Source organism: Pogona vitticeps, chromosome 2, assembly GCF_051106095.1.
Source record: "Pogona vitticeps strain Pit_001003342236 chromosome 2, PviZW2.1, whole genome shotgun sequence".
NCBI classification, from domain to species: Eukaryota; Metazoa; Chordata; class Lepidosauria; order Squamata; family Agamidae; genus Pogona; species Pogona vitticeps.
Genome location: NC_135784.1, coordinates 310,067,685 through 310,092,985, shown reverse-complemented (window position 1 = coordinate 310,092,985; position 25,301 = coordinate 310,067,685). Strand labels below are relative to the sequence as shown.

General features: G+C 46.0%; 1 protein-coding gene across 1 annotated transcript in view; it reads left to right on the top strand.

The window, feature by feature from the left end:
- NOL6 (nucleolar protein 6) overlaps positions 1–25,301 on the top strand; it is a 55,774-nt gene that overhangs the window by 9,483 nt on the left and 20,990 nt on the right. The window contains exons 7-19 of the mRNA XM_020796454.3: positions 1,261–1,424; positions 3,435–3,555; positions 4,697–4,755; positions 5,650–5,751; positions 7,119–7,234; positions 7,569–7,746; positions 10,469–10,591; positions 11,496–11,644; positions 12,677–12,752; positions 14,704–14,844; positions 19,983–20,100; positions 20,918–21,072; positions 23,743–23,906. Coding sequence (XP_020652113.3) covers positions 1,261–1,424; positions 3,435–3,555; positions 4,697–4,755; positions 5,650–5,751; positions 7,119–7,234; positions 7,569–7,746; positions 10,469–10,591; positions 11,496–11,644; positions 12,677–12,752; positions 14,704–14,844; positions 19,983–20,100; positions 20,918–21,072; positions 23,743–23,906 — 1,666 coding nt within the window. The remainder of the gene's footprint in view (positions 1–1,260; positions 1,425–3,434; positions 3,556–4,696; positions 4,756–5,649; positions 5,752–7,118; positions 7,235–7,568; positions 7,747–10,468; positions 10,592–11,495; positions 11,645–12,676; positions 12,753–14,703; positions 14,845–19,982; positions 20,101–20,917; positions 21,073–23,742; positions 23,907–25,301) is intronic.

Below are 25,301 nucleotides of genomic sequence, written 5' to 3'. Positions count from 1 at the left end.
CGTGCGCCATAGTCCGTGACTTCATGGACTGGGAAATGTAAGGAGTGGGGGTCCTTAAAAACAGCATTTCTGGGTTCTGAGAGTGCCTTCGGTCTTGGTTTCTGTTCTCCTTAAAGGCTTCTGCTTTGACTAGTACAGGCCATATGACACAATAACTCCTGTGGCATTTTATGTCTCTTGGTACTTAACCCTTGGCTGTCTTCCAAGAGCACAAGAAACTACAGTGGTGCACCACTTGACGATTACCTCGTTAGATGAGGAAATCGCTTAACGATAAAGATTTTTTGATCGCTTTTGCGATTGCAAAACAATATTTTAAATGAGAAAAATCACTTCACGATGATTGGTTCCCTGCTTCGGGAACCGATTTTTCGATTAGAAAACAGCTGATCGTCGGGTTTCGAAATGGCCGCCTGCTGTTTAAAATAGCTGCCTGCTGTGCTTAGGATGGATTCCTCGCATTAGAGGCACCAGAAAATGGCCGCCCTATGGAGGATCTTCGCTGGACGCTGAGGTATTTCACCCATTGGAATGCATTGAGTGGTTTTCAATGCGTTTCAATGGTGTTTTTCATTTCGCTTGACGAGGATTTCGCTTAACAGCGATTTGAACGGAACGGTTATTGTCAAGCAAGGCACCACTGTAGTCAGAGATGCGCTGTTGCACACTTTGCAGTTGCATTTATTTGTGTGTTGCTGTTTTTTTAATGTTGGCTGAAAGAAACTGCAACGAAAGTCATCTGACGGAGCGTCGTTCCTAGTTTTGACACGTGGGGGCCCCCAGTTTTGTTTTCCCTTCAGCCCAGAGAAAAAAGGCTGAAGGCTGAATATGTGGTGAGGATTGGCAGATTTGGGCCTTTCCATCCACAGATTGCCGTGAGCCTCCCCTAAATACTGGTACCCAGAGTGGTGCAATGGATAGAGTGGACAGATTAGGACTTGGGAGAACAGGGTTCGAATCCCCTACTCAACCATGGAAGCTGACTGGGGGAGTGAAATTTGTCATACCGTTCCTTAAATATCTCACTTACCTTGAAAACCCAATTAGGGTTGCTCTACGTCACTTCCAACTGCGCAAGGCACTGTTCTTGGGGGTTAATCAACTAAAAGCCAGATGGTAAATCGACAATAAAAAATAAAAACAAAGGTAAGATCAACGCACGAAGTTCAAAAACCAAGTCCTATCCCTTTAGCTGTACTTCTGCCTATTGACTTTGTGTTCATTTCTGTTTCTTGCTTGGTTTTCCCCCCCCCCCCCCAGGAGCTGCTGAGCCCCCGACCCCCCATTACAACAACTCCATCTTGTGGGATCTGGTGATGGAATCCCACCTGGCCTTCCTCTCAGGGGCTGCCAATGGTTTCCAAGGCATGCGAGATGGCGTGGCTCTCCTTAAAGTCTGGCTGCGCCAGAGGGAGCTCGACAAGGTGGGTGGCGGTGTGTCCCGGGAGAGGGAGCGGCTGGAGAGGGCCCCTCTGGGTTCGCCAGTTCCAGAAACTAGTCTCTTTTTTGCAGGATCTGACACGAGAAGTAGGAAAGGTTTTTGTTTTTCAGACTGATCTGGGGTCTTGGGTCCAGAAGAATCCACTTTCCAAATTCTTGGGGCTGGATATTAAGCACAGGTCTGTTAAGTAGAATTAGTTTCAGAGACATGTTTGGGGCGCACTCAGAATTTGGAAAGGTGATTTTTTTTTTCATTTGTGACTACCACTCTCGGAGTTTCTCAGAATCTGCACAGATTTTCTGTAATTCTTTTCCAAGTGCAGTTCAAGATTAAAAAGCTTTTCTTATAGTTGAATTTCGGTCTCTCTGGCTGCAGAGCCAGAGGCTGGACGTTTGGTTCCCCGCTGTGCCTCCTTGGTAAAGGCTGGACTCGATCTGTAGGGTCCCTTCCAGCTCTTAAGACAATTATTCCTGGGTGGATTCCATGTTTACAACTAGAGAAGTTTAACTTTTCATATCATATAAACCGTGATATGCCATATTTTTCTGTGTATAAAATGACACTTTTCCCTAAAATAATTGAAGGAAAAATTAAGGGTTGTTTTATAAAAAAGCTCTACAGAGAACCATTAAAATTGCCCAGAATATCATTGGGCTCCAGCTACCAACCCTGGATGACATCTTCACATCCCGCTGTCTAAGGAAATCACATAGCATCCTGAGAGACTCTTCCCATCCTGCTTATAACTTTTTTGAACTGTTGCCATCTGGCAGAAGATAGAGAACAATTAAGACTCGGACCACATGTTTTCTCAATAGTTTTTATCCCAGGGCTATAATTGCAATTAATAATGAGCTTAAAGACCACCAGTAGTGAATAATTAGTTGGACTGTGTTACTTGGCCTGCGGTGTAGATGTTTGTATTTTTAGTGGGGGACTTTTAGTGGGTGGGGAGCGTTTGGGGAATTTTATGTGTGTGCATGTGTCTGGTCTCTGGGTGTCTGTGAATTTCGTTGTATGTGTATATACTTACAATGACAATAAATTATTATTATCATTATTATAACTGGAAGTAAGGAGTGGGGAGGAATCAAAGTGCTTTGATCCTTGTTCCCCCCTCCACATTTTGCAAAGAAAATGCAGCGGGAAAGCGATTTCTATTACCCCCCTACATTTTCATTGTAAATCACTTTCCCCCTGCATTTTCTATGCAAAACTTGGAGGCAGAAAGCTGCTTTTTGCAACAAAAATGTACGGGGGGGGGGAAATCAGGAGATTTTCCCCCTCCACTTTCTTGCAAAGAAATAAATTTTGATTTAGAAAAGTGGAGGGGGGTGCTTTATGCACGGGGGTGTCTTATACACAGGAAAACATGGTATTAACCCAACAAGGAACTTCCACTGCATATTCTGTCCTGCAGTTTTTTAATCAACTAATTCTGGCTATGCTAGTCACATTGAGGAGCAAGCCCGATGGGCAGCATGGATGTCCTTTTTTTGCTAATATCATCTAAAGAAAGTTGTCTTAACACCCTGACTCTGCTATCCATGCCTGTATTTGCAGCCCTAAAGGTTTCAGACTTATTGTTACATGAAAGCCAAGATTCCCATGCAGCCAAGACTTCATGCTGTGCGGGATTCCCCCCCCCCCCAAGCTCTCCTGCAGAATCTCACACACCTCCCAGTTCTTCAGGTCTTGGCTTCCAATCTTTAAAATAGCAACACCGGCAGCCTTCCTCTTGCGATTATTTTTAAGGATGAAAAGTCAAAGATGATACGGCATTCTGCATGCTGAAAGCTGCGATCCCTCTGCAGTACGTTAAAAGTCTCCTGATTAGTTACAATTAATCCTCTCAAATCACAGAAAGTTCATAACTGCCATGCAATGACTTGTGATCTGGAAGATCTTAGCAACGATGGAGGGGAATCTGTAGCGGGACAGAATTCTGTGCTAACTCTTACGATTGGTCTTTTTCTTGCCTGCTGGCTCCCAGGGTCTCGGATGCTTCAGTGGCTTCCTGGCTTCCATGCTGGTGGGCTACCTCTTAACCACTAACAAAATCAACAAAATGATGAGCGGTTACCAAGTGTTGAGAAATACCCTCCAGTTCTTGGGTAAGTTCCGCTTTGCTTTGACTTTGAGACAGGCGGACATAAGAACCTAAGAAGAGCCCTGCTGGATCAGGCCAAGGGCCCCTCTAGTCCAGCTTCCTGGATCCCACAATAGCCCCCATCAGATGCTCTGTGAGCACCCGAGAGACCATGAGAAACCTGTCTCCTAATTCCCTTCCCTTGCCTCTGGCCTTTGGAGGGACCTTCCTTTGAAGCCTGGAGATCGTACATCCCCATCATGGCTTGTCACCTGCGATGGACTTTTCCTCCAGGAATCTGTCCCATTCCCTCTGAAAGGCCTCTAGGCCAGATGCCATCTCCACATCTTGTGGCAAGGAGTTCCACAGACTAATCACATGCTGGGGCAAGAAAGATTTTTTTTGTCTCTTCTCACTCTCCCAACACTCACTCTGAGTGGATGTCCCCTGGTTCCGGTATTTGTGTGAAAGGGAAAATGCTCTTTGCCACTCTGGACCACTTGGAAAAATCAAACAGGGCGCTCCTTCCTGGATTTCACTGCTGCTGATAAGGAGGCTTTCAATATTGCAAATAGGGAGGCGACTGTTTCACCATCTCGAAATTTCCTGCCTGCAGAAAGTGCAGCCTTATTGTGGGGAGCCTGTTTTCTGTGGTGTGGTAGGTTTCTAGTTGTTAGGAGTTGAGGGAGTCCAAGAAAAGGGGATCAAAATATTTTTATGTTTAAAAACAATTAGGAGTAACTAACCCTCATCTGTTTGTCGGGCCCACTCCCTCCCTCCCTTCTGTTGGATGATAGCCCTACCCCACTCCAAACCCCATGGCATTACCTTTCACACTCCTTCCTGTGCCTTCGTGGAATGGTTTATCATCCTCCCTCATCATCAAACTCCTTCCAGACTCTTGGGGGATCTTGCGAAATGGGGTCGGTGTGTCCTCTGAAGGTTCGGGAAGGGCAAGAGGAGAGCAGCCCATCATTGTGGAAAACGGTTCCTTTGCCTCAAAAGCCTTGGGTCCCTGCTCCCCCTCCCCCCTCCCCCCGAGAACCTTTGCTGGCCACCTTCTTCATTAAGTTCATGAATATCTTTATTGGTGAGGTTCCAGGCATCCCCCAGGGGCAATTAATTGCCTGATTGGCACGTGTTTTTCTTTCTTTCTTTCTGTCTAGCTACGACAGACCTGAGTTGTTCCGGAATCCGTCTTTCGAAGGATGAAGAGGCGACGCTGGTATGAGAGTCTTTCTTGTTGGATATATATTGCCTTGAAGATAGCCGAGGGCGTGGGGGTGGCCAGCCACCTGCCGACTTGACCCCAAATCTTATCTGATTTTGTGTGTGTGTGTGCATGTTACAATTTGAATATAAGGGAGGTTCTACATGTCTGTTGCTAAGAATATACAGAGAACCTTGTTGGGATTCCCAGCCTTGGGTCAACCAGGTGTTCTCGGGTGGCCCCTCCCGGAAGCCTTCGCCACCAAGTTGTGCTGGCCGCAGCATCTGGGAGCGGCCGTCTGAGAATCCCTGGGCGACCCACGGTTGGGAGCCACTGGATTAGATCACGTCCCTCTCGGGTCCAAGGTTCTATTTACAGGACAGCTGGTGGCCTGTAGGAAATCTGCTGGGAGGGCATGGGGGTGACAGCATCCATCCTTGGACCACTGTTCTCGCAGAGGGTCGCTGTTGCTACTGGGAGGGTCACGTTTGCCGTCCCAGCGGGGGTTGGCCCAAAAGGTCCACCCCAAACAGCCGTCGCTGAGGTTCTCCCATCTCGGATGTGCTGGTTGTGGAAGACCAAATGGCTGATGCCCGAAGCGCTGCCAGACAAAGACTTTATTTTGCAAAACGTTGAGCCCAGGCCTGCCCTTAACGGGTGACATTTGGCACGCCATGGCCCCAAAGGGTCATCAAGTGAAGGGCTGGGGTTCGTGGCTGATGAGAAGAGAGGAGGGTTGCAATGATTCCTGATTGAAGCTTGTCTGGCTGCTGTGGTTGCAGAATGGTCCAGGTCTTCTTAGGGAGTCTGGGATCCATGACACGGATTTGTTTGCCCCCGTTAGCACCATTTTTTAAACATTTCTGAGATCAATGCCTTTTAAATCTAAACCTCCTTTCTGTGTTCTAGCCTTCCCTGTCGGACTTCCATGGGGCATTCCAGGTGGTTTTTGTGGACCCGTCCGGACTGGTCAACCTGTGTGCAGATATGACTGCCAGCACATATAAACAGGTAAAGGCGTTGATGGGTGAGCTCGCGGCGGAAACGAAGCTGGTTCTGACATCTTCTGGCTTGATTTTAAGTCCGTGTTCAGTTGGGGATGCACACTTTTTCTACAAGCGTGTATGGTTGGCTGTGACCCCGAGGAGATTCGCTCTACGTAGTTCGGATTTGAAGCTGACTTCCTCTGCGGCCTTGGGTCTTCACCTACAATCTGAGGTTGCCCAGTGAAAGTGTTCATTAGTCTTACTTTGCTGGAAAGGAATAATTGCAACACGAAGCCATAGTTGCTCAGAGTGTGGAAGAGAACAACTGGAGGAGTTCAGGTTTCAACAACAACAACAACGATAATAGTGTGCTACCAAGTCAGTTTTGACTTATAATGACATTTTCCAGGGTTTTCGTCTTCCTGGGACTGTGCAGCTGGCCCAAGGCTACACAGGCTGGCTCTTCTGGAATGCACAGTAGCGGGAATCGAACTCCCAACCCTCTGGCTCCGCAGTCAGAGGCCTAAACCATTGAGCTATCCTCCTGATTTCTTCAAGAGTTTCAAGCATCTCTCTAATGTGGATGTGCCCATGTTGTTGTTCTTCGCTTTTGAGCCTCCAGCAGTTTTTGACCTCCCCCGGTGAAGGTGGTTGGCTGAATCGGAGTCCAAAATAACTGGAAAGGCAACACATTGAGAACTGCTGTGCTGAGGCTCTTGAAATTCTTTGTTGAAGGGCGAAAGACGCCAAAGCAAAAAAAAAAAGTGCTGCTTATTTGCTGCCCCATGGCGCTTAACGCCATCTCTGTGGGTTTTTACAATTTAATTATGCAGGCTACCCATTGCCCCCCTCCCCTGAGAAAGCGGCGTACTCCGTTTGCTGACCTTGGAAGAATATGGAAGGTTGAGTCAACCTTGAACCAGCTACTTGAGCCCGCTGGGATCAAATTCATGTCATGAGCGGAGTCTTCACTGCAGTGCTGCAGTTCAGCTATTGTGCCACGATGCTAGAGTGTTAAATGTTTCTAGATATGTGCATGGTATGGTTAAAATGGGCCAGACGATCTCCCGTGAGTTGGAGGTCATCCAAGAAAATAGATTTTCTGAGTTGAATGGAGGAAAAGAACTCCAATACATAGTTAACGTATAGAATTTGCTGCTTCAAGACATCCCACTAGTTAAGCTGCCTTGGGTAAGAGATTAGGAGAGTCTCATGCAGACTTGTCACAGCCGTGGCTCTCTCTTCTAAGAATGCTTATGATGGCACAACCTTGTATATCCTTTCTGCTTGACACAGCAGGAAGTGGCTACCCTTTCTCGGTTAATTACCCCTTCCTTTTTAATTAGCTCGCTCCTGATCCCTGTGCGTGATGTGGTTTCCTTCTTCCTTTAGGTCCAGTTCGAAGCCAAACGTTCCATGGAGGTTTTAGATGACAAAACCGTGGACGGATTCCAGTTGCTGCTTATGACCCCCAAGCCTTGGATCCGGACCTTTGACCATGTGTTTCAGTACGTTCTTTGCCACAATATCGAAACCGGGGGCGCTCAGATGCCCATCGAATCAACGGGAATTGTAACATCCCAGACTTAACAAAAATGAGCTGGTGAACTCCATATGCAAATGTGTCGATATAGTTCCTTAAGAGAGATGAAGTTGTGTAATGTTTTTTTACCGAATTCTGCATTTCTTGGCACAGAAAGAGAGTTAAGTTGGCTCACTCTCTCCTTTTCTACGTCAGTGTGTGTGTGTGTGTGTGTGTCAAGGATCATGCCAGAGGGTTTGGGTCATCCATGATTGTCTTCATGTGGTGACATCTGTGCCTCTCCCTCCCTCTTATCTCAGCCTCAGCAATCTCTCGAAGCTTCAGACCGCCTCCAAGAAGATGCGGCTTCTCAACGAACTGATGGACCGTGGTGGGAACTATGTGGCCGCAACGCTGCCTTTCCTCCTCAGTTTGCTGGAACGTGGGCTGGGCCAGCGGGTCGTCCTCTTGACACACAGTTTGCCCCAGACTCAGCCGGTAATTGCATCTGCAAGTCAAATTTATTCTGCCTTACTCTTAAACGAATGCAACGCTCAAGGCAGGAGTCCCTTCTAGGCCGCGGGCTTCAGACTCGCATGTTGGTTGGAACTTCCGGTTACTTGCTCGTATTTTTATATTTGCCTATTTAAATGTTTTTTAGGCCGCCTTTGAGAATTGTAAACTACTTCTGAGTGTCCCTTACTTAGAAAACCCTATAAACGGTTGCCGTAAGTCAGAATTGACTTGTTGGCACATGATGATGATGATGGTGATGATGATGATGATGATGATGATGATTTCAGATCAAAACTCTTGCAGGGCATGTTGTGTTAAAATCAACTATCAAGTATAGAGGTTGCTTTTCCATTAAAAGGACTATACGAAAGCAATGCGTGCTGCCTATACTGCCCCGTGGCACTTAAGTCAGTCTCTTGTGCGATTTACGATTGAATTACTCAAAGTACATGTTGCCCCCCTCCCTCCAGTGAACAGGGTACTCAGTGGCCAACCTCTGAAGGATTGGAAGGCTGAGCGTTTAGCTTTGAGCTGGCTATCCAATCCTGTTGGGATTGAACGCCGATCGAGAGCAGAGTCTTGATGGCAGTACTGCAGTTTAACCACTACGCAATGAGGCTCGTTCTGAACAACAGTTGAGAGTAAATTCAACATGTGGGCAATGCAGCATTATCGGATTCCCTAAGACAGCTGAAGACAATTTGTAATAGCATAAAGCAGTAGAAATCCTTTCAGAGGAGGCAAACCAAAATCAGTCATTTTTCAGAATCATCACTCCATTTGAAAGCTGGTAGGGGTAGCCCAGTAAGGATGTCACTGAGGAGAGAGACCCCTTGTCTTTGGCTTCCGATCTGATTGAGCATTGAGACCGGCCTTTTGAGCACTGGTCATTATTGTGATCCTTTGTGTTGAAATCATTCCTAAATATTGAGTACTATACAGCATCCTGGGGACGTGGTGGCGCTGCGCGCTAAACCACAGAAGCCTGTGCTGCAGAGTCAGAAGACCAAGCAGTCGTGAGCGCCCATCGCTTGTCCCAGCTCCCACCAACCTAGCGGTTCGAAAGCATGCAAATGCAAGTAGATATATAGGGACCACCTCGGTGGGAAGGTAACGGCGTTCCGTGTCTAAGTCGCACTGGCCATGTGACCACGGAAGATTGTCTTCGGACAAAACGCTGGCTCTATGGCTTGGAAACGGGGATGAGCACCGCCCCCTATAGTCAAACACGACTGGACAAAAATTGTCAAGGGGAACCTTTACCTTTTATACAGCATCCTATAGTAACTCTCTACTTGGGGAGGATTAAGAAGGGATTTATGGGCTGCCGTGTATGTTTTTTCTGGCTGGTGTCAGGAATGCCCCTCCTTAAAGGGTACTATTCCACTAGGAGAAGGTGCCAGCTTTATTTCCCAAATTCCACCACCTTTTGAACCCTTGGCCAAGCGAAACCTAGAAGGTGCGTGAATGGGCAACTATGGGCAAGTTTCTAACCCTAGATTTCCAATTGCTTCCTTTATTTGGGGTAAAATATTACTGGCTGTGTACTTTTATGCCTGACCAGTTAGGACACCCAAAGAACAAAACTAGCCAGCCCTAGTTCTGTGGCTAAGGCGCTTTCTTTAGACGCTCAAACCAGTAGGATCACACTTGAGTAAAATAGAAAACATGGTTTGTTTTTTAAAAAAATATATGAAAAAGTTTTAAAACAAGATATTCCAAAGAGTGACAGATTGTACTGTTAAAATGCCAAGCCTCTAAGGATGGGATGAACTTCTGAAAGCAATTCCCAGTAAAACAATAACCATCTAGCTAACTTATACGGGATCACCGTGTTACTCTACGCTACCATTGCTAAGTCTCCTACTCAATCAACAAAGGCTGTAAAACCTGTCACTCCTTTCTTCTTCTTCTTCTTCTCCAGCTCTCTCACATACTTAACCCCTCCTTTCTATAAATCAAAGTCTCTGCTTCGTGATGGTATCCAATCAGCATAAAGTCCTTTGTTTGCAAGTCCCTGCACAGCTTGTAACTTCCCGAAGCCCAGTCTAGTACAGTGGTGCCTCGCATAGCGAGGTTAATCCGTTCCGGATTAACCCTCGCTATGTGAAAACATCGCTGTACGGAACGGGGAAGCCCATTGGAACGCATTAAACATCGTTTAATGCATTCCAAATGGGCAAAAAACTCACCGTTCAGCAATGTTTCCAGGGTCCGGCAGCCATTTTCGCGCCCTCAGTAAGCGAGGGCAGGGCGCGAAAACACTGCGCGTGGCCATTTTGGGGCTTCCAGCGGCCATTTTGGAACCGCCGATCAGCTGTTCCCCCGACATCTCAATGCGAAGATCGGTAAGCGAAACGCTTACCGATCTTCGCAATGCGAGTTTTGCCCATAGGGGCCATCAGTATGCGATCGCATTTGCGATTGCAAATACCTCATCGCTATGTGATTTTGTCGTTCTGCGGTGCGCTCGTTAAGTGAGGCAGCACTGTACTCCCATTTCCAGGCTGATAAGCAATTAGGAAGGGATCCAAGGTTGATCACTCTCGATCTTTGACCTTGAAGTGGTCTCTTGGAAGCCTGAACGATAGGCTGCTTCTCGGGCCATGGCACTTGTGAAACTCTTGGAAAAACAAGTGCTACAAAACCCATCTCCTCCCAGCTGGCTTGGCTGATTTTGTTTCTCCTGTCTTTTCCTTCCCAGTGGTCAATCGACACCGATCCCCCGAAGCACAAAGATGCTGGGTCCTTGTCATTTGGACTTTTGCTGAGCCCCGATTTTGCGTCCAGGGTCTTGGAGAGGGGACCTGAAGCGGATAAACCCGAGGTGAGGCTCGTACCACACTCTTAAGTCTTGGGATTTGGCTTGGTTGCTTGCAAACCCTTCCCGCCCATCTCCTTCTCTCTTGAATGGAGAGCCTGTTGGATGGGATTGAAGTTGGCCTTTCCAAGGACAGCACCTTGCCCTCTGTATTTCTTTCAGGAAAAATAAGACTTTGTTGTCAGCCGCCAGTTCAGTGACCTATTAGGCTTTAATACCTGGAAAAGTTCTTACTCTGTTTTATTTATAGAAACTCTAAACCATGTTTCCTGCATGGTTTGCAAAAAGCATTAAGCTCGTCCAGTGTTAAGAAAAGTTCATTCCCCCCCCCCCCCAAATCACTTCAGTGCTGATTCGGGGATTCCTAACCTAACTCCAGAAAGATGGGATAACTTTCCCCACATTTCGGTTTATCTGTGATAATAGTCAGCACTTGTAATGCTGACGTGCATATTTGTGTTTCGCTCTGCTTTCCTTCTTCTGTGGCTGGAAATGCCAAAGAAGGTGGTGGTTCAACATGACCTGGGAACATTAGATGGTGTCCTATATTTAAAAACTTGGTTCTTTAGGCAGGCCTTCCCTCCTGTCGTTACCTGACTCTTACTTTTACTTAGTCTTTTGTTCTGTTTTCCATCTTTTCCAACGCTAACATTGTCGGTTTAATTCATGGTTTTTATTGTTTTATGAATAATTTTATTCATTTGTGCAAACAACCTGTTCTGACACTCAGCCACAATCCTCCACTGTGCATCAGAATGTGCCCCCTGTCCTGGGGGATCGTGGTGTCGTTTCTTCTTTTAAAATAATGTTATTAACGTCTGGCCATGGGTTCATGTATTTTACTTTGAACAAAGCGAGGGCGGTCGAAGAGAGTCAATGTTTTGACCTCCTTCCACTTCTGCTCCTGCAGGCGTTGGCGTTTCGGCAGTTCTGGGGGCAGCGCTCGGAGCTGAGGCGCTTCCAGGACGGAGCCATCTGTGAAGCCGTTTTGTGGGAGGCGCCAAACATGAGCCAGAAACGCCTCATTCCGGAGCAGATCATCCGTCACCTCTTGCGGTTGTGAGTGCCCCCCGTGGGTGACTTGTGTTGAGGATGGTGGGGGGAAGGCGTCCCCGAGAAGGAGACCGTAGAGGTGCTGTGATGGGGAGTGGTGAACGGGGCCATCAGAGGAACCCAACTGTGGAACAGGAACAAGGACTTCCCTTCTTCCCAGTAAGGAGTAAGAGCGCTTCCAGGGTTACATTCTGTTGATAGAACACAGCTGGAAGTCGGAGCAGGACCTTTTTCTGTGGGTCCAGCCTCTGGCTCTCCTTTTGTTGCTGAAATCTTCATTCCTGCCAGTCCCAGCTGGAGGGATGTCGGAAAGGATGGAAGGTGGTCCAAAACCATCAGCACTTTCTCCTGCCTTGGGCACGTGCGAACATAGACCCTTGCCCAAGGTTGACTCTTCCGACCCAGCAATAGGGCCTTGTGACGACAAGGTGGAAGCCCTGCCCTCCCGTAGGGAGGGAGAGCGAGCTGGCAGGGTGGGAGATGCTGCCAAGCAGCCGTGGTCACCACCTGCTTGCCAGATTGGTATTTGACCACACAGGCCTCTCCGTGGCTGCCTCCCGCCAAAGGGTCAGTAGATCTGTTTGGTACCACATCCCGAACTAGCGAAAGGAGGGACTTCTTCCCAAAACACTTCGCTCAAGTGATTTGCTCAACAATGCAGTTCAAGTGCCAGGAAGGAGTTGCTCCTTCTCCATGTCTGTTTCTGCATTTCCCTGATGGTTGGGACCTTAATAAGTTCAGACGCTGCCTGGAGGCAGAGCAAGGCCAGACAATCCCGGCTTTCACAAAACTTTGGCCAGATTCTGCAGACGGAAACGCGGCTTTTCTGCAGCCGTGAACCCCACTCAGCTCCTTGTGTTTCTGGCTCCTAACTTTTCACCTGGTGCCACAGCCACCCTTGGCCCAAACTTTTCTCAGCAGATTGCAGGGGTCAGATCCTTGCTTCTAAGAAAAAGGTGAAGGGGAAATCTGTGGTGATGAAGAAGGGGATTCCATACTTAACAGTCCTTCTCAGTTTGTGTTCATCTGTCTCTGCAGACACATGGACATTCCTGAACCTGCCATCTGTTACACAGGCGCCAAGCTGGAGTCCGTAATTAAAATTGGTCGTGAGGTGAGTCTTTTCCTCTATCTTTCTCTCTCACTGTCTCCCCACCCACGAAAATATGGTAATTCAGTTGTATAGCATGTGGCAAAAGAGAACCACATATCATATACAAAACCAGCCAAATCTTGTGTTTTCATGCTTTGATTAATGTAGACAGATTTTGTTAGAATCTGTAAACTGAAAACCTCAAATAAGAGCTTAAAACCCCTTTGGGGGTGTTTTTAACAGTGGTTTATTTGCAAGATTTTTTAGCCATGCCATTACCAGTGGTCTCTGAGCAGGTGTCATCGTCCCTGCTCCCAGCCCCCCCCCCCCCCCAAGTAAAAGTGTAGCCCACAAAGCCCTCTCATGCATTCTAGGGAGTGTAGGAGGCAATTTTGCCCTGTTTGGGTGGACTCTCAGCACCCCCTGCCCTCACGTATTCCAAAAATTGAACAAGAAAAAAACACACCATACCTTCTGGCCACTAGAGGGTGGAAGAGGCTTTAATTAAATTTTTTTAAAAATAAAATGTACTTTTATTTACTTACTTATCTATCTATTTATATTTTTTATTTTATTTGTTTATTATTTATATATATATTTATTGTTTTATAAATAAATTTTTTTTAAAGGAAATGGGGTAGGTGGGATTTCACAAGAATGGAATTATGCTCCACGTTCCTGCCGTAGGCCTGTGCAGCCCCCCCCCAGACTGCTGTAGACTGCCCACCCCTACTTGAAAGGTAGAATCAGATCCCCTGAAAGCCGGTGGAGCCATGACGTTCCATTTCGGATCGCTCTTTTCTCCCCGTGAGGATGGTGGTGAGGTCACGGGAGGTGGTAACCCTGAACTCTCCCTGAGCCTGGGGGCTGCAGAGATCCCACCATCCCTGCCTTACACAGGCGACAGGAATCATGCCATTTGGAAATGCAGCATTCTGATCTAGAACCCGGCTAACCCCCTTGTCTTCGGCTCCTGCACCCTTCTTTCTTGCCTAGCCTCGGTATTCGTCCTGCAATTCATCGTTCTTGATCCTGCACCGGCCTTGTAGTTTTTTTCCTCCTAATTTTTTCAAAGAACACCCTTTAAATGCCCTCATCTTTGTCTCTTTTTTTGCATAAGTAGTCAAGCAGCGTGTTCTGCCCTTATGGATTCCAGACGTGATGATCTGCCGCTCCGATTATCGCCAGCTGGCGTGATCGTGCTATAGTGGTGGGAAGATGATGGGTGTAGTTATCCAGCCCGCTGGGAGGGCACAGGCTTTGGAGAAAGTGGTTCTGAAGCTGTGAAATGAAACTCAGGCTGCACACCACCTACAGCTGCCCCTGCTTCCAACCAAACCAGGAGGTGGCCTTCCCTGTCACCACTCTCAGACTGTGGAACTCCCTGCTACGGGAGGCCAGCCTGGCCCCCTCTGGGCTGTCCTTCCTCAAGCAGGCAAAAATCCTTCTCTTCAGGCAGGCTTTCCCTCAATGACTGGCTACCTGAGTGTTGTTTTAAATCGGTGGTTGTGCCTTCTTGCTTTGAATTTGTGTTTTTGTTTACCACATTTTGATGTGGTGTTTTTTTTTACCCTTGTTAGTATTTGTATACTTTGCTGTTTTTAGATTCAAATATTGGCTTTTCATTGAGGGAAGCCACCTTGGGTCCTTTTTAAGGAGAAAAGAAGGGGGGGGGGAATTTTAACAAATGAAATACATAATACTGTGCTTTCCAGAAGGATGCCCTCAGCATTTCTCCTTGGATTCTGGAAGGAATTCCCCACCCCCAAGCTCTGAAACCTTCTGCCTCTTCTGCTTGGATGAAGTCCTTTCTTCCAAGTTCAGTCTTAGGAGCCTCGGTCTGCCTTGAGATGGCGCCCTGAATCTGTGCTGTTTCCGGCACTTCGGCTCCTCTGTGCTTTGAGCGTCTTCCTCAAGGAAACAGCAAAGAAAAGGTTGCCGAATTCTTTTCTTTTTTTCCTTTTTTTTGTAGCCGACAGGTACGGGCGAGGAGGCCACTGTGAACCTGGTCCGATCCTATGACGACCTGAGCCGGAAGCTGTGGAACCTGGAGGGACTGACGCTGACGGTGACTGCTGTGCAGGGGGCTCACCCAGCCCTCCGATACACGGATGTGAGTGTCTCCTGGAAGCAGGGAGAAGAGACATTGGGTGTGTCTTCTGGATCTCCTGAGACAGAGCTCTATATTATATTTATTTATGCAACTTCTATACTGCCCGACTTAGTGAAAGGTGCTATTCTGGGTGGCTTACATAATATACATAAAAACTGAAGAGTAATTATGAACCCTAACCCAGAACAAATGAACCCAATGAAGATGATGCCACATTTCTCTCAACAGGGGACCCAAAGCAGCTCACAACATTAAAATTCACACAATTTAAAAACACAGTAAGTTAAATATCAAAAGACAGATTAAATAAGATGTGGATTAAAATAAAATTAAAAGGTTAAAACATGAAAAAGATCAAAATTATCTGCTGCAGTGGGGTTCAGGGATTTAGTTATAGTTTTTAAAAGCCTGCCTGAAGAGATGGGTCTTTAGCTTTTTTCAGAAGGATAAAAGGGGAAGGGGCCATCCTGACCTCCCGAGGGGGAGCATCCTGTAGCCTGAGAGTGGCCCCAGAGAAGGCCCTTTGTTATATTGTTTTATTCTGCACCTGATATCCTATTCGGTAGTACTCATTAATAACACCTTAAATAAAAAATAAATTATCAATTGCTGGATAGTGTAGTGGTTTAGGTCTCTGGCTGCGGGCCCAGAGGTAGAGGGTTCAATTCCCCACCATGCCTCCTTGACAGGGGCTGGACTGGATGATCCAGAGGGGTCCCTTCCAGCTCTGCAGTTCTAAGGTTAATCATTATCATCATCATCTGGAGTAAAGTGTTTTCAGAACTGGAATTGCAAGAACTAGAAAAGGTGGCAAAAGAAAAATCAACACAGAACAAATGACGATAGTATGGAAGATAAATGGAGGGTAGTGGTAGACACAATAATGGAAGAAAACATATCAGTAGAGGAATAACTTATGAAACAACCCAGAAATTATGAGTTGACAGAGCGGCAAACATCACTGAGGGAAAAAAATATTAATGCATATTAGCCAGAACAGAGAAAGATAAAGGCTCCCCAATTTGCACCAATTACAAAGTAAACCAGTAAAAGATCATCTTAATGATACAAAGGTAGTCATCGGAACAATCCCAACCAACACACATCCTTATTGATAAAATGATACTGAAGAATGCAAAAAGATGAAAAACAAAACATGGCCTGGATAGACTATAAAAAGGCATTTGATTCATTGCCACACAGCTGGATTAACAGCTGCCTAAAATGTTTGGGATTAGTAAAAACATTCAGAAGTTCCTCAAGAAAAACTTGGAAAAATGGGAAACTGTCTTAATGGCCCATGGTGAAGAAACTGGGGAAGTTAGCATCGAAAGAGGAATACTTCAAGGTGTTTTTTTTGTCACCACGGCTGTTTAACATCTCACTAATCCCCATGTCAGTAATTTTAAATGAAACTGGATTGCGCTACCATATTTGAGAACAAGCAGGAAAAATCCTCTGTTATACAGGGATGACCTAAAACAATATGCAAAAAGTTCTACGGAGATAGAATCATTGTTAAACAGTGCAAATATTTAGTGAAGACATCCAAATGGAATTTGGAATTTGGAATTGACAAATGCACATCTCTGTGCATACACCGTGGCAAGATCCAAAAGCTAGATGGAATAGAGTTAAACTTGGCAACATTATAAAATCACTCTCAAGTGATGAAAATTATAAATACCTTGGAATACTAGAAGCAGATAATATCGTGCACACAGTTAAAGAACTGACAAAGTGAATATATCTAAAGACTGCGGAATCTTAAATTCAAAATTAAATGGTGGAAATACAATCAAAGCCATAAGCACATGGGCAGTTCCAGTGATAAGATACCAAGCTGGAATAATAGATTGGACTCAAAACAAATTAGAGTAATTGGATCAAAAAACACTGAAACTAATGAACATTCATCATACACTACATCTAAAAAGTGATGTGGACAGACTCTATTTACCATGAAAAACTGGAGGCCACGGATTACTGCAAATACAGCCGGTAGTAGAGGAAGAAAAAATAAAGCCTAAATAACTATATCAGTACAAGCAGAGAAAATTTACTGAAAGCAGTGAAAACAGAATATTTTCAAAACAGAAACAAAGGCTCAATATAAGAAACAATTTGAAAAGAAACAGCTGGAAAAATAAACCACTACATGGACAACACTAGAGAAATATTGATGGAAAGCATGATCATAATTCAATATGGGCATGGCTAAAACTGGGGAGCCTTAAGTAAGAACAAGCACTCCAATCCAATGTGATGAAAGCTAAGACCCAAGCAATTAGTGCTAATAGCAAATTTTGACTCTTATCAAGAAAAATATGAAACTGTGTCACTCTCATTTGTGAATGTCCAGAAATGGCACAAACAGATTACAAAGTTAGAGATGACAGAGTGGCAAAGTTAGTGCACTGGTCATTATGTAAAAAATAAAACTTGCCAGCCTCCAAAAACTCATGGGAAGATCAGGTAGAGAAGGTGTCAGAAAATGAGGAAGTCAAGATCTTGTGGGATTTCCAGATCCAAACTGGCAGAGACCTTGAATACGACACACCAGACATAGTAGTAATAGAACGAAGAATTGACCTTGCAATTCCAGGCGATGCCAGAGTCGAAAATAAAGAATTGGAAAAACTAACAAAGTACAGAGACCTGGCCATGGAAACATCTTGCCTCTGGAAGAAACACACTTCAGTGGTCCCCGTCGTCATCGGGGCTTTGGGAACAATATCAACAAACTTCACACAGTACTGTACTGTAAGCAGTTGCAGATCTCAGAAATCACACCATCAGAGCTACAAAAAAAACCCTGGCAATATTAAGAACAGCATACATACTGCACCGATATTTAACAGGTACAGTGGTGCCTCGCTTAACGAGCGCACCGTATAACGATTAAATCGCATAGCGATCCGTTTTTTCGGATCGCTAATGCGATTGCACAACGTTTTTCCTATAGGGAAAAATTCGCTTTGCGAAGACCGGTAAGCGTTTCGCTTACCAATCTTCGCAAAACGCCCCCCGCCGATCAGCTGTTCGGCGGCCAAAATGGCCGCCGGAAGCCGGGAAATGGCCTAAAATGGCCGCGCGCAGCGTTTTCGCACCCTCGTTAAGCGAGGCGAGGGCGCGAAAATGGCTGCCGGCCATTAGAAAGCTTCGTTGAACGGTGAGTATTTGGCTCATTTGGAACGCATTAAACCATGTTTAATGCGTTCCAATTGAAATCCCTGCCCCGTTCAACGATGCTTCAGCATAGCGAAGGTTAATCCGGAACGGATTAACCTCGCTATGCGAGGCACCACTGTACTTTGGTTTTGGTTAAAACTTGCATCTGTTATATAATACCAGTCAATGTTTTTATGATTTGATTATGCCTGGAGTTTTTGAAGAAGAGGAGGAATGTGATGATGATGAACATGTTGAGCTTTCCAGCATGTCAGGCAGGCAGAGAGAGAAAGAGAGAGAGGCGACCTTTTCTAACCTGCAGTGGGAGGTACCTGGGCTCGAACCTTCTGCCTGTTGCATGCAGGACACTCAGTGATGGCCCCCCCTGCCCCCAACCTTCCTAAGAGGCGTTGCCTTATTTACCTCCACATTAGGAGTCTCGTCTGCGGTTTTAGTCCAGGGTTTTCATGCCCAAAATGAAAATCATGCCCCCTGGCAAACAACCTGCAAGGACAGGTTTTTCAGAACAAATCAAGAGTTAAAACAAATGAACCATTAATGACTATGTTTAGCTCTTTGAGTCCCCAGTCCTTAAATTGCCTTTTCATCTACAATATGTGCTTCCAGCTGCCTGCTGCTGCTTCTTTTTTTTTACAGCCCGCAAGTACTAGTTGTTAAACCCTGTGAGTTTTAATGCAGTACATGAATCAGAATAAATTTGCATGCATCGGTTGAATCAGATTAAATTTGCATGCATCCGTAGATGACTAAAGCAGTTGTTTGGCATTTTAACAAAAGAGTGATTATTCCTGGGGCTAAATCCAGTTGTTAGTCCCAGGTGGAGTTAGGCCCCCTGAATCAGTGGTAGTTAAAAACAAGTCATGACTTACCAAGCACCAGTTGGGCCGAACAGCTGGGATTTAACCCTTTGAGTTCGGTTAATACCGGTCCATACCACAGCATCCTCAGATACAGCCATGGAGGAGAAAGTACCATTTTTTTAAAAAGAGCGATGGGGAAGTGGCTGTGCTAAAGTGGTGGTGGGGGCGCTACTTAGGAAGTTTGCAAATGCTTTTAGCAGAAATAATTAAGTCTGTTATCTTCTCAAATCATTGGTCTGATTGGTTAGGAGCCTCGTTTTAATGGATCATTTAAAACTGTTTACTTTTAAGCAATGAATGGCTAAGGCTTTACAACACTAAGTTATTTATTTTATTTTATTTTATTTTATTTATTGTATTTATACCCCGCCTATCTAGGCATTTCGACCACTCTAGGCGGCTAAGTTGTTGTTATTTAAAATTTATTTATTTTATTAGATTTCTACCCCGCCCATCTAGACCAGTGGTTCTTAACCTTTGTTACTCGGATGTTTTTGAACTGCAACTCCCAGAAACCCCAGTCAGCACAGCTGGTGGTGAAGGCTTCTGGGAGTTGCAGTCCAAAACTCCTGAGTAACCCAAGGTTAAGAACCAGTGATCTAGACCAAAGGTCTACTCGGGCCAGCAAATTAGAATAATTTTCAATTAGAATAATAACATCTTCAGCTTGAACCAAGAGAATTTCCCTCTCACTCACTCTCTCTGTCTCTTTCTGTCTGTGTCTCTCTCTCATGGTTATGGGCCATCCAATTGTCATACGGTGATCATACGGATAAATAATCTCCAAACTTTCCCATCCTCAACTGCCCTGCTCAGCTCCTGTAATCTCAAACTTGTGGCCTTCTTTAGGGAATCAATCCATCTCACGTCTGGTCCTCCTCATTTCCTGCTGCCTTCAACTTTTCCTGCCATTCTTGTTCCTGAAAGACAAGGTTGAAGGAAGCAGGAAAAAAAAAAGGAAGATCACATAGGAAATAGGTTGACTCCCTAAAGGAATGTAAGGAATTGGAATCAAGCGATTGGAAGCCCCATCTCCGTGGCGTCTTCCTTCCTCTGCTCACATTCCTTTCTGATTTTTTTTCTTAGGTTTTTCCTCCGGTGCCCGTGAAGCCCGATTATGCCTACCACGCCAGGATCAAGAACCGAGAGTCACTGTTGCCCTTGATGCAGAAACCCTGCCCGGCTTACATAGCCCCCGTGAAAGGCAAGGACCAGAGTTACTGGCAAGAGGCTTTCTTGGGGGGGGGGGTAGGTGTGAGTGGCTGCCCAGCCAACTCCCTTCTGCTCTTCGGTTTTACACGGCCGTGTTTCCGTTACAAAACTCTTCGTCGTCTTTCTTGCCTTGATTTTTCTCAACCACTATGAGAAGTAACCATGAGGGTAGAGCCGCCGAGCTTAGTCCTGTTGCAGCAAAACCAACACGGAATCTTGGGACACTTTCAAGACAGATATAATCCCTCTGTCTATTGTTCCAAGACAGAAATTAAAACAAACAAACAAGGAGAGATGTGATAAAGGTGTATTAAAGATTAGGGATGGAAGTGGAAAAAGAGAAGCTCCTGTCTCAGTTGTAGCAGCTGAAGTCATACAGTAGCTCTGGAAGGTCGAGCCGTCGGGGTAGATCGAAAAGAGAGGCTGCTTACTCAGCAAGGAGCCAGAGCAGTGGTCCCAAAAAGGGCTTTACTAGCCAGGATTTCTGGGCATTGTAGTCTATGAACATCTGGGAACCCAAAGTCAGGAATCACTGGGTTGGAGGAATTTATGGGAGGGCATTTCCCTGATTAGCTGTGAGGATTTGGGGGGGGGGGAGTCGTGAGCAAGAGAATGCTCTTGTCCTTACTCCCTTCTTAGGGGCTTTCCGTGAGACCCTCTGGTTGACCCCTCTGTGAAGAGTGTGCTGAATTGATTGGACGTTGGTTTTGAAACAGCAGGACGTTTCTTCTGCTCTGGACTATCCGTCTGACCGCTTTGTGGCTTATTCGGTTCTTCTTGTCCCTTCCCCCTTCTCTCGCTCGCTCCAGTGCTCTGCCACATGGAGGGAAGTGGTCAGTGGCCCCAGGACCGAGAAGCCATCCGACGCATCAAAGCGGCGTTCCAGCTGCAGCTGGCAGAGCTGCTGCGCAAGCAGCACCGTCTCCTGTGTCGGCCCGCCCCCACCCACACAGATGTGTATAAGGTAACAGGCGCTCTCTGTGACTGTTTGTGCCTACCCCTGTGTGTGGAGCATGGAGAAAGCTGTTTGTTTATTTGTTTGTTTGTTTGTTTATTTATTTATTTATTTATTTATTTATTTATTTATTTATTTATTTATTTATTTATTTATTTATTTAGCGGTAGAGGTTCCACAATTCATCAGCCAACATGGCCTAAAGGGAATAATACTTGGAGGATTAACACTCCGCTTTGGTCATGTTGACTTTGGGATTATGGGGAAAATAGTTTTCTGAAGCTGCGTTGTCCAGAAACACTTTCCTCGTCTTTTTGGACTCTTCATTCTGTGTATTAAGACCTGGTTGTGCAGCCTCCACATTTTATCTCAGCAAATCAATTTGTTGAGTGATCTCATGATTCGTTAGCTGGCTTTTTGAATCCTGTTCACATTGTGGATGGCTAGGTGAGCATTTAGAAAATGTGTTATATTTTGTAGGTGTATTCTTAATATGCGTTTAAAGGCTAAGAAAATTATTTTCCTTAGTAGATTTTTAAGCTTTAACAACTTCAGTCTTTTATGAGATGTTTTCTCTGTCTTTTATTTTTAAATGTGCCTTGTTGGGCTATAGCTGCCTGGATAGCTCAGTGGTTTAGGGATCTGGCTGCAGAGCCAAAAGCTGGACGTGCGATCCTCCATTTGTGCCTTCTGGGAGAAGAGCCAACCTGTGTAGCCTTGGGCAAGCTGCACAGTCCCAGGGCATCCCCAGAAGCACAGAATGGTAAACCACTTCTATTTTTTTTTACCTGGAAAAAGGTCGCTATAAGTCAGAATTGACTTGACAGCACATGGTTATTATTAGGTTATAAGCTCTTGCATTTTTAGAAAGCAACTTAAAATCCTTTTTGATATTTTATTGTACTTTTCCTCCTGTATTTTGGATTGAGGCACGATTTAAGTTCTGCCTGCAACTGAAGTTCCGTTTTCGTATATATTCTTAAGCATTTGGGCCTACAGTTTTCTTCATAACTTTAAGATGTTTGCTTTTTACAACAGCTCTGAAGTAATTTTTGTGCTTATGGAACATAGAAGCAATGTAGATAAATAACGCTTGTAGAAGTAAACGCCCTGATGAGGCCTTGAATTATTGCAACAGTGGAAAAGCATATACTTTGATACTCAGATGAATTTTGATATGATCGTTAATGATCAGTTTCAGTCTGCAATTAACTCTTGGTTGGAATAAATGTCAGCTGTGACGTAGATAGGCTTCTGATTTTCCCAGGAGGTCTATAAGTTTCTCTAGGACGCGAGTGTCAACGGTTGATTTATCCAACTTGACATTTTCCCCTGCACGTGTTTCTTTTCCTCGGTGGCTTGCCTTGAGTCATCTTGAAGAAACACTGGCCCTCCACAGGTCCTTTCTCTGCGGTATACTTTGCTTCCCTTTGTGGTCGGTATTCTGCGGAGGGGTCTGACATAGAGATGACTCTGTTCAGAATTGCGGCTTGCGGTTCCAGGTTTCACTTCCCTTTCCATCGCTTGGATTCTGCTGAATCTCAAAAAGGGTTGCTTACGTTGCTTCCCAGTGTTGTGCTGCTCTCTAACAGAAGGCGTCAGATATGCATGAGCCTCTTTCTGGAGGGGTGAACTTGTTAGCTCTGCTCATTTGTTATTTTGAGTTCTTATTAAAAGCACAACCCCCCCCCCCAAAATCTTAGCCGTCCATTCTGCCACACTGCCCCTTGGAGAATGCCTAAGGAGAAAACTAAAGAACAGGAAGTTTATGCCAAAGGATGAAGTGGAAGGGGAGCTAATGTTCCTGCTGGGAAAGCGTCGTCATACAGATTGAAGAACAGGAGAGGAATATGACATTTTTCTATGTATAAGATGCCCCCCCATTTTTCTAATCCAAAATTAAGAAATCTAAGTGGAGATTAGCAAGTGCAAGGGGAAAGGGATCAAAGCCCTGCAGGATCACTTTGATCCCTGCTTTCCCCTTCACTTGTTTTTGTTCTCTCCTCAGCTTACCTCCGTTTATAAGACCACCCTCAATTTTTAGTCTAAATATTTTAGACAAAAGTATAGTCTTATAGACAGAAAAATACAGTAACCAGAAAATAATTGAATACGTGAGTTGGAAGGGGCCTCAAACCCCCTGCTCAAGGCAGGAATCCAAATCAAAGTAGATCTGACAGATGTTTGTCTCACTTTCTCTTGAAGGTCTCGTGCTGGAGCGCTCACCACCTCCTGAGGTCATGGGTTCCATTGTCATACTGCTCCAACAGTTAGGAAGTTTTTCCTCTTGTTCCACCAAAACCTGTAACTCGAGTGCATTATTACGTGTCCTGCACTCTGGGATGATTGAGAACAGATTCTGGCGCTCCTCTGTAGGACAGCCTTTCAAGGATTTGTCGAGTGCTGTCCTATGTTTTTAAACCAAGCTATGGTGGATTAAGTCAGTCTCAGTATCGCACACAGCTTCCTGTGTTCCATTCTTCCTAGTACTAGATTATGATTTCCTAAAATCCCTTACCTCTCAATTAATCTAAAGTTGTAGAGTTGTATTCAACTGTTCTTAACCAAAGCATTGAAGATGCTAAGTCCATTCTCAGGGTCAATGGAAGAGAGAGCATGAGAGTGAAGGATGACGTCTCAGTGGCCTGTAGAAGCCTTCTGTTCTGTTTCCTTTCTCAGGACGGCTACGTCTTCCGCATCCAAGTAGCTTACCACCGAGAGCCCCAGATCCTGAAGGAGGTGGTCACCCCGGAAGGCATGCTGAAATATCGGGACACTCCGGAATCCCAGCAGCTGGAACTGGAGACGATCCATTTGCCCTTCCTGACCAGCTCTCTCCACGGGTGAGGGAGAGTTCTCCTAGGCGGGCAGGGGCTGAGGCGTTGCGGAGCTTGGAAATGTCACTTTTTTTGGACTACAACTCCCAGAATGCCCCAACCGATAGGGCCCCTGGGAATTGTAGTCCAAAAACATTTAGGTTTTTTTAAAATTTTCTTCACACATTGGTTCCAACATCCTGAGATATATGTTCAGAGAAGCTCCCCTGGCAGCTGTCTGGAGAGAAATGAAGTTCCAGATGAAAGGAAGTCAGTTTGGGGCCATTGGGAGGAGAATCTCCTATTTGCTTGGAACGGTGCACCTTTATAGCCGTCAGGGCCACCTGGCTAGCTCTGGCCTGTTAGTCCAAGGAAATTCCCTCTGGGGACGTGGCTGGTCTCTTTCTGGTCCCACCGTTGGGCAAGAATTGAGTGAGGATCTATGGCCTAGATCCACCCCCCGTTGTAGGAGCTTTGTGGTGCAGAGGTTCAACTGCAGTCCTGCAGCCGAAACTCTGCTCACCACCTGAGTTCCACTCCTGGTACCTGGCTCGAGGTTCACTCGGGCTTCCATCCTTCTGAGGTCAGTAAATTGAGTGCCCAGCTCACAGGGGGCAGGAGCGTGGGATAGCCTGCATATTTGAATTGTAATCCACCCAGAGAGTGGTTTTAAGGCGGTGGTCCCCAATCTTTTTTGGGACCATGGACCAGCTGAGCTTCTGAGGAAGGCAGGGCGCGCACACACACACATGCGCAGGAGAGCCTGCACGCACGCACGCCCCTTTGCGCAGGCGCATGCATGAAGTGGTGGGGGAATGCTCACACCGGCGCTGGCACATGTGTGTGCGCGCCAAGCAGCTGTGGGGAGGGGAGTGGGTTGTGGGGCAGGGCGGGAGATCTGTCTTCACGGCCCGGGCCGGTTCAGGCCACGGACGGGCATCGGGCTACGGACCAGGGGTGGACGACCCCGTGCTTTTGTTCCTTGTGGCCCCTCCTGAGACCTGCTTTTTTGTCATTCTTTTTGAAAGACCAATTTCTTGCACCTTTTCGTGTTTTTAAAGTCCAGGCCTCCCTGTTTCTCAGAGCCCTTCCTCCTCCTCCTCCCTGTGTAGCTTCCAGTCCCCGTCCTCTCTTGGCTCCGGAGGCTGACTTCCCTTTTTGGCCTTTGCGGTGGGACACAAATTGGCCGTAGAGCCAGCTTGGAGTGGGGTGGTTTGAACCCGAACAACTCACAGGGCGGACATTGACCCATTTGCTATGTCAGCTTGGCCTGCCTCACAGGGTGGGTGTAAGAATAAAACGGGGAAGGAGAAAGTGGCAGAGGCCACCTTGACCCCCGCTGAAGGATAGGGGGATTTAAACACAACCAGTAAGTTAAAATAAAATGGGAAAAATATATAGCAATTCACTCCCCCCCCCCCC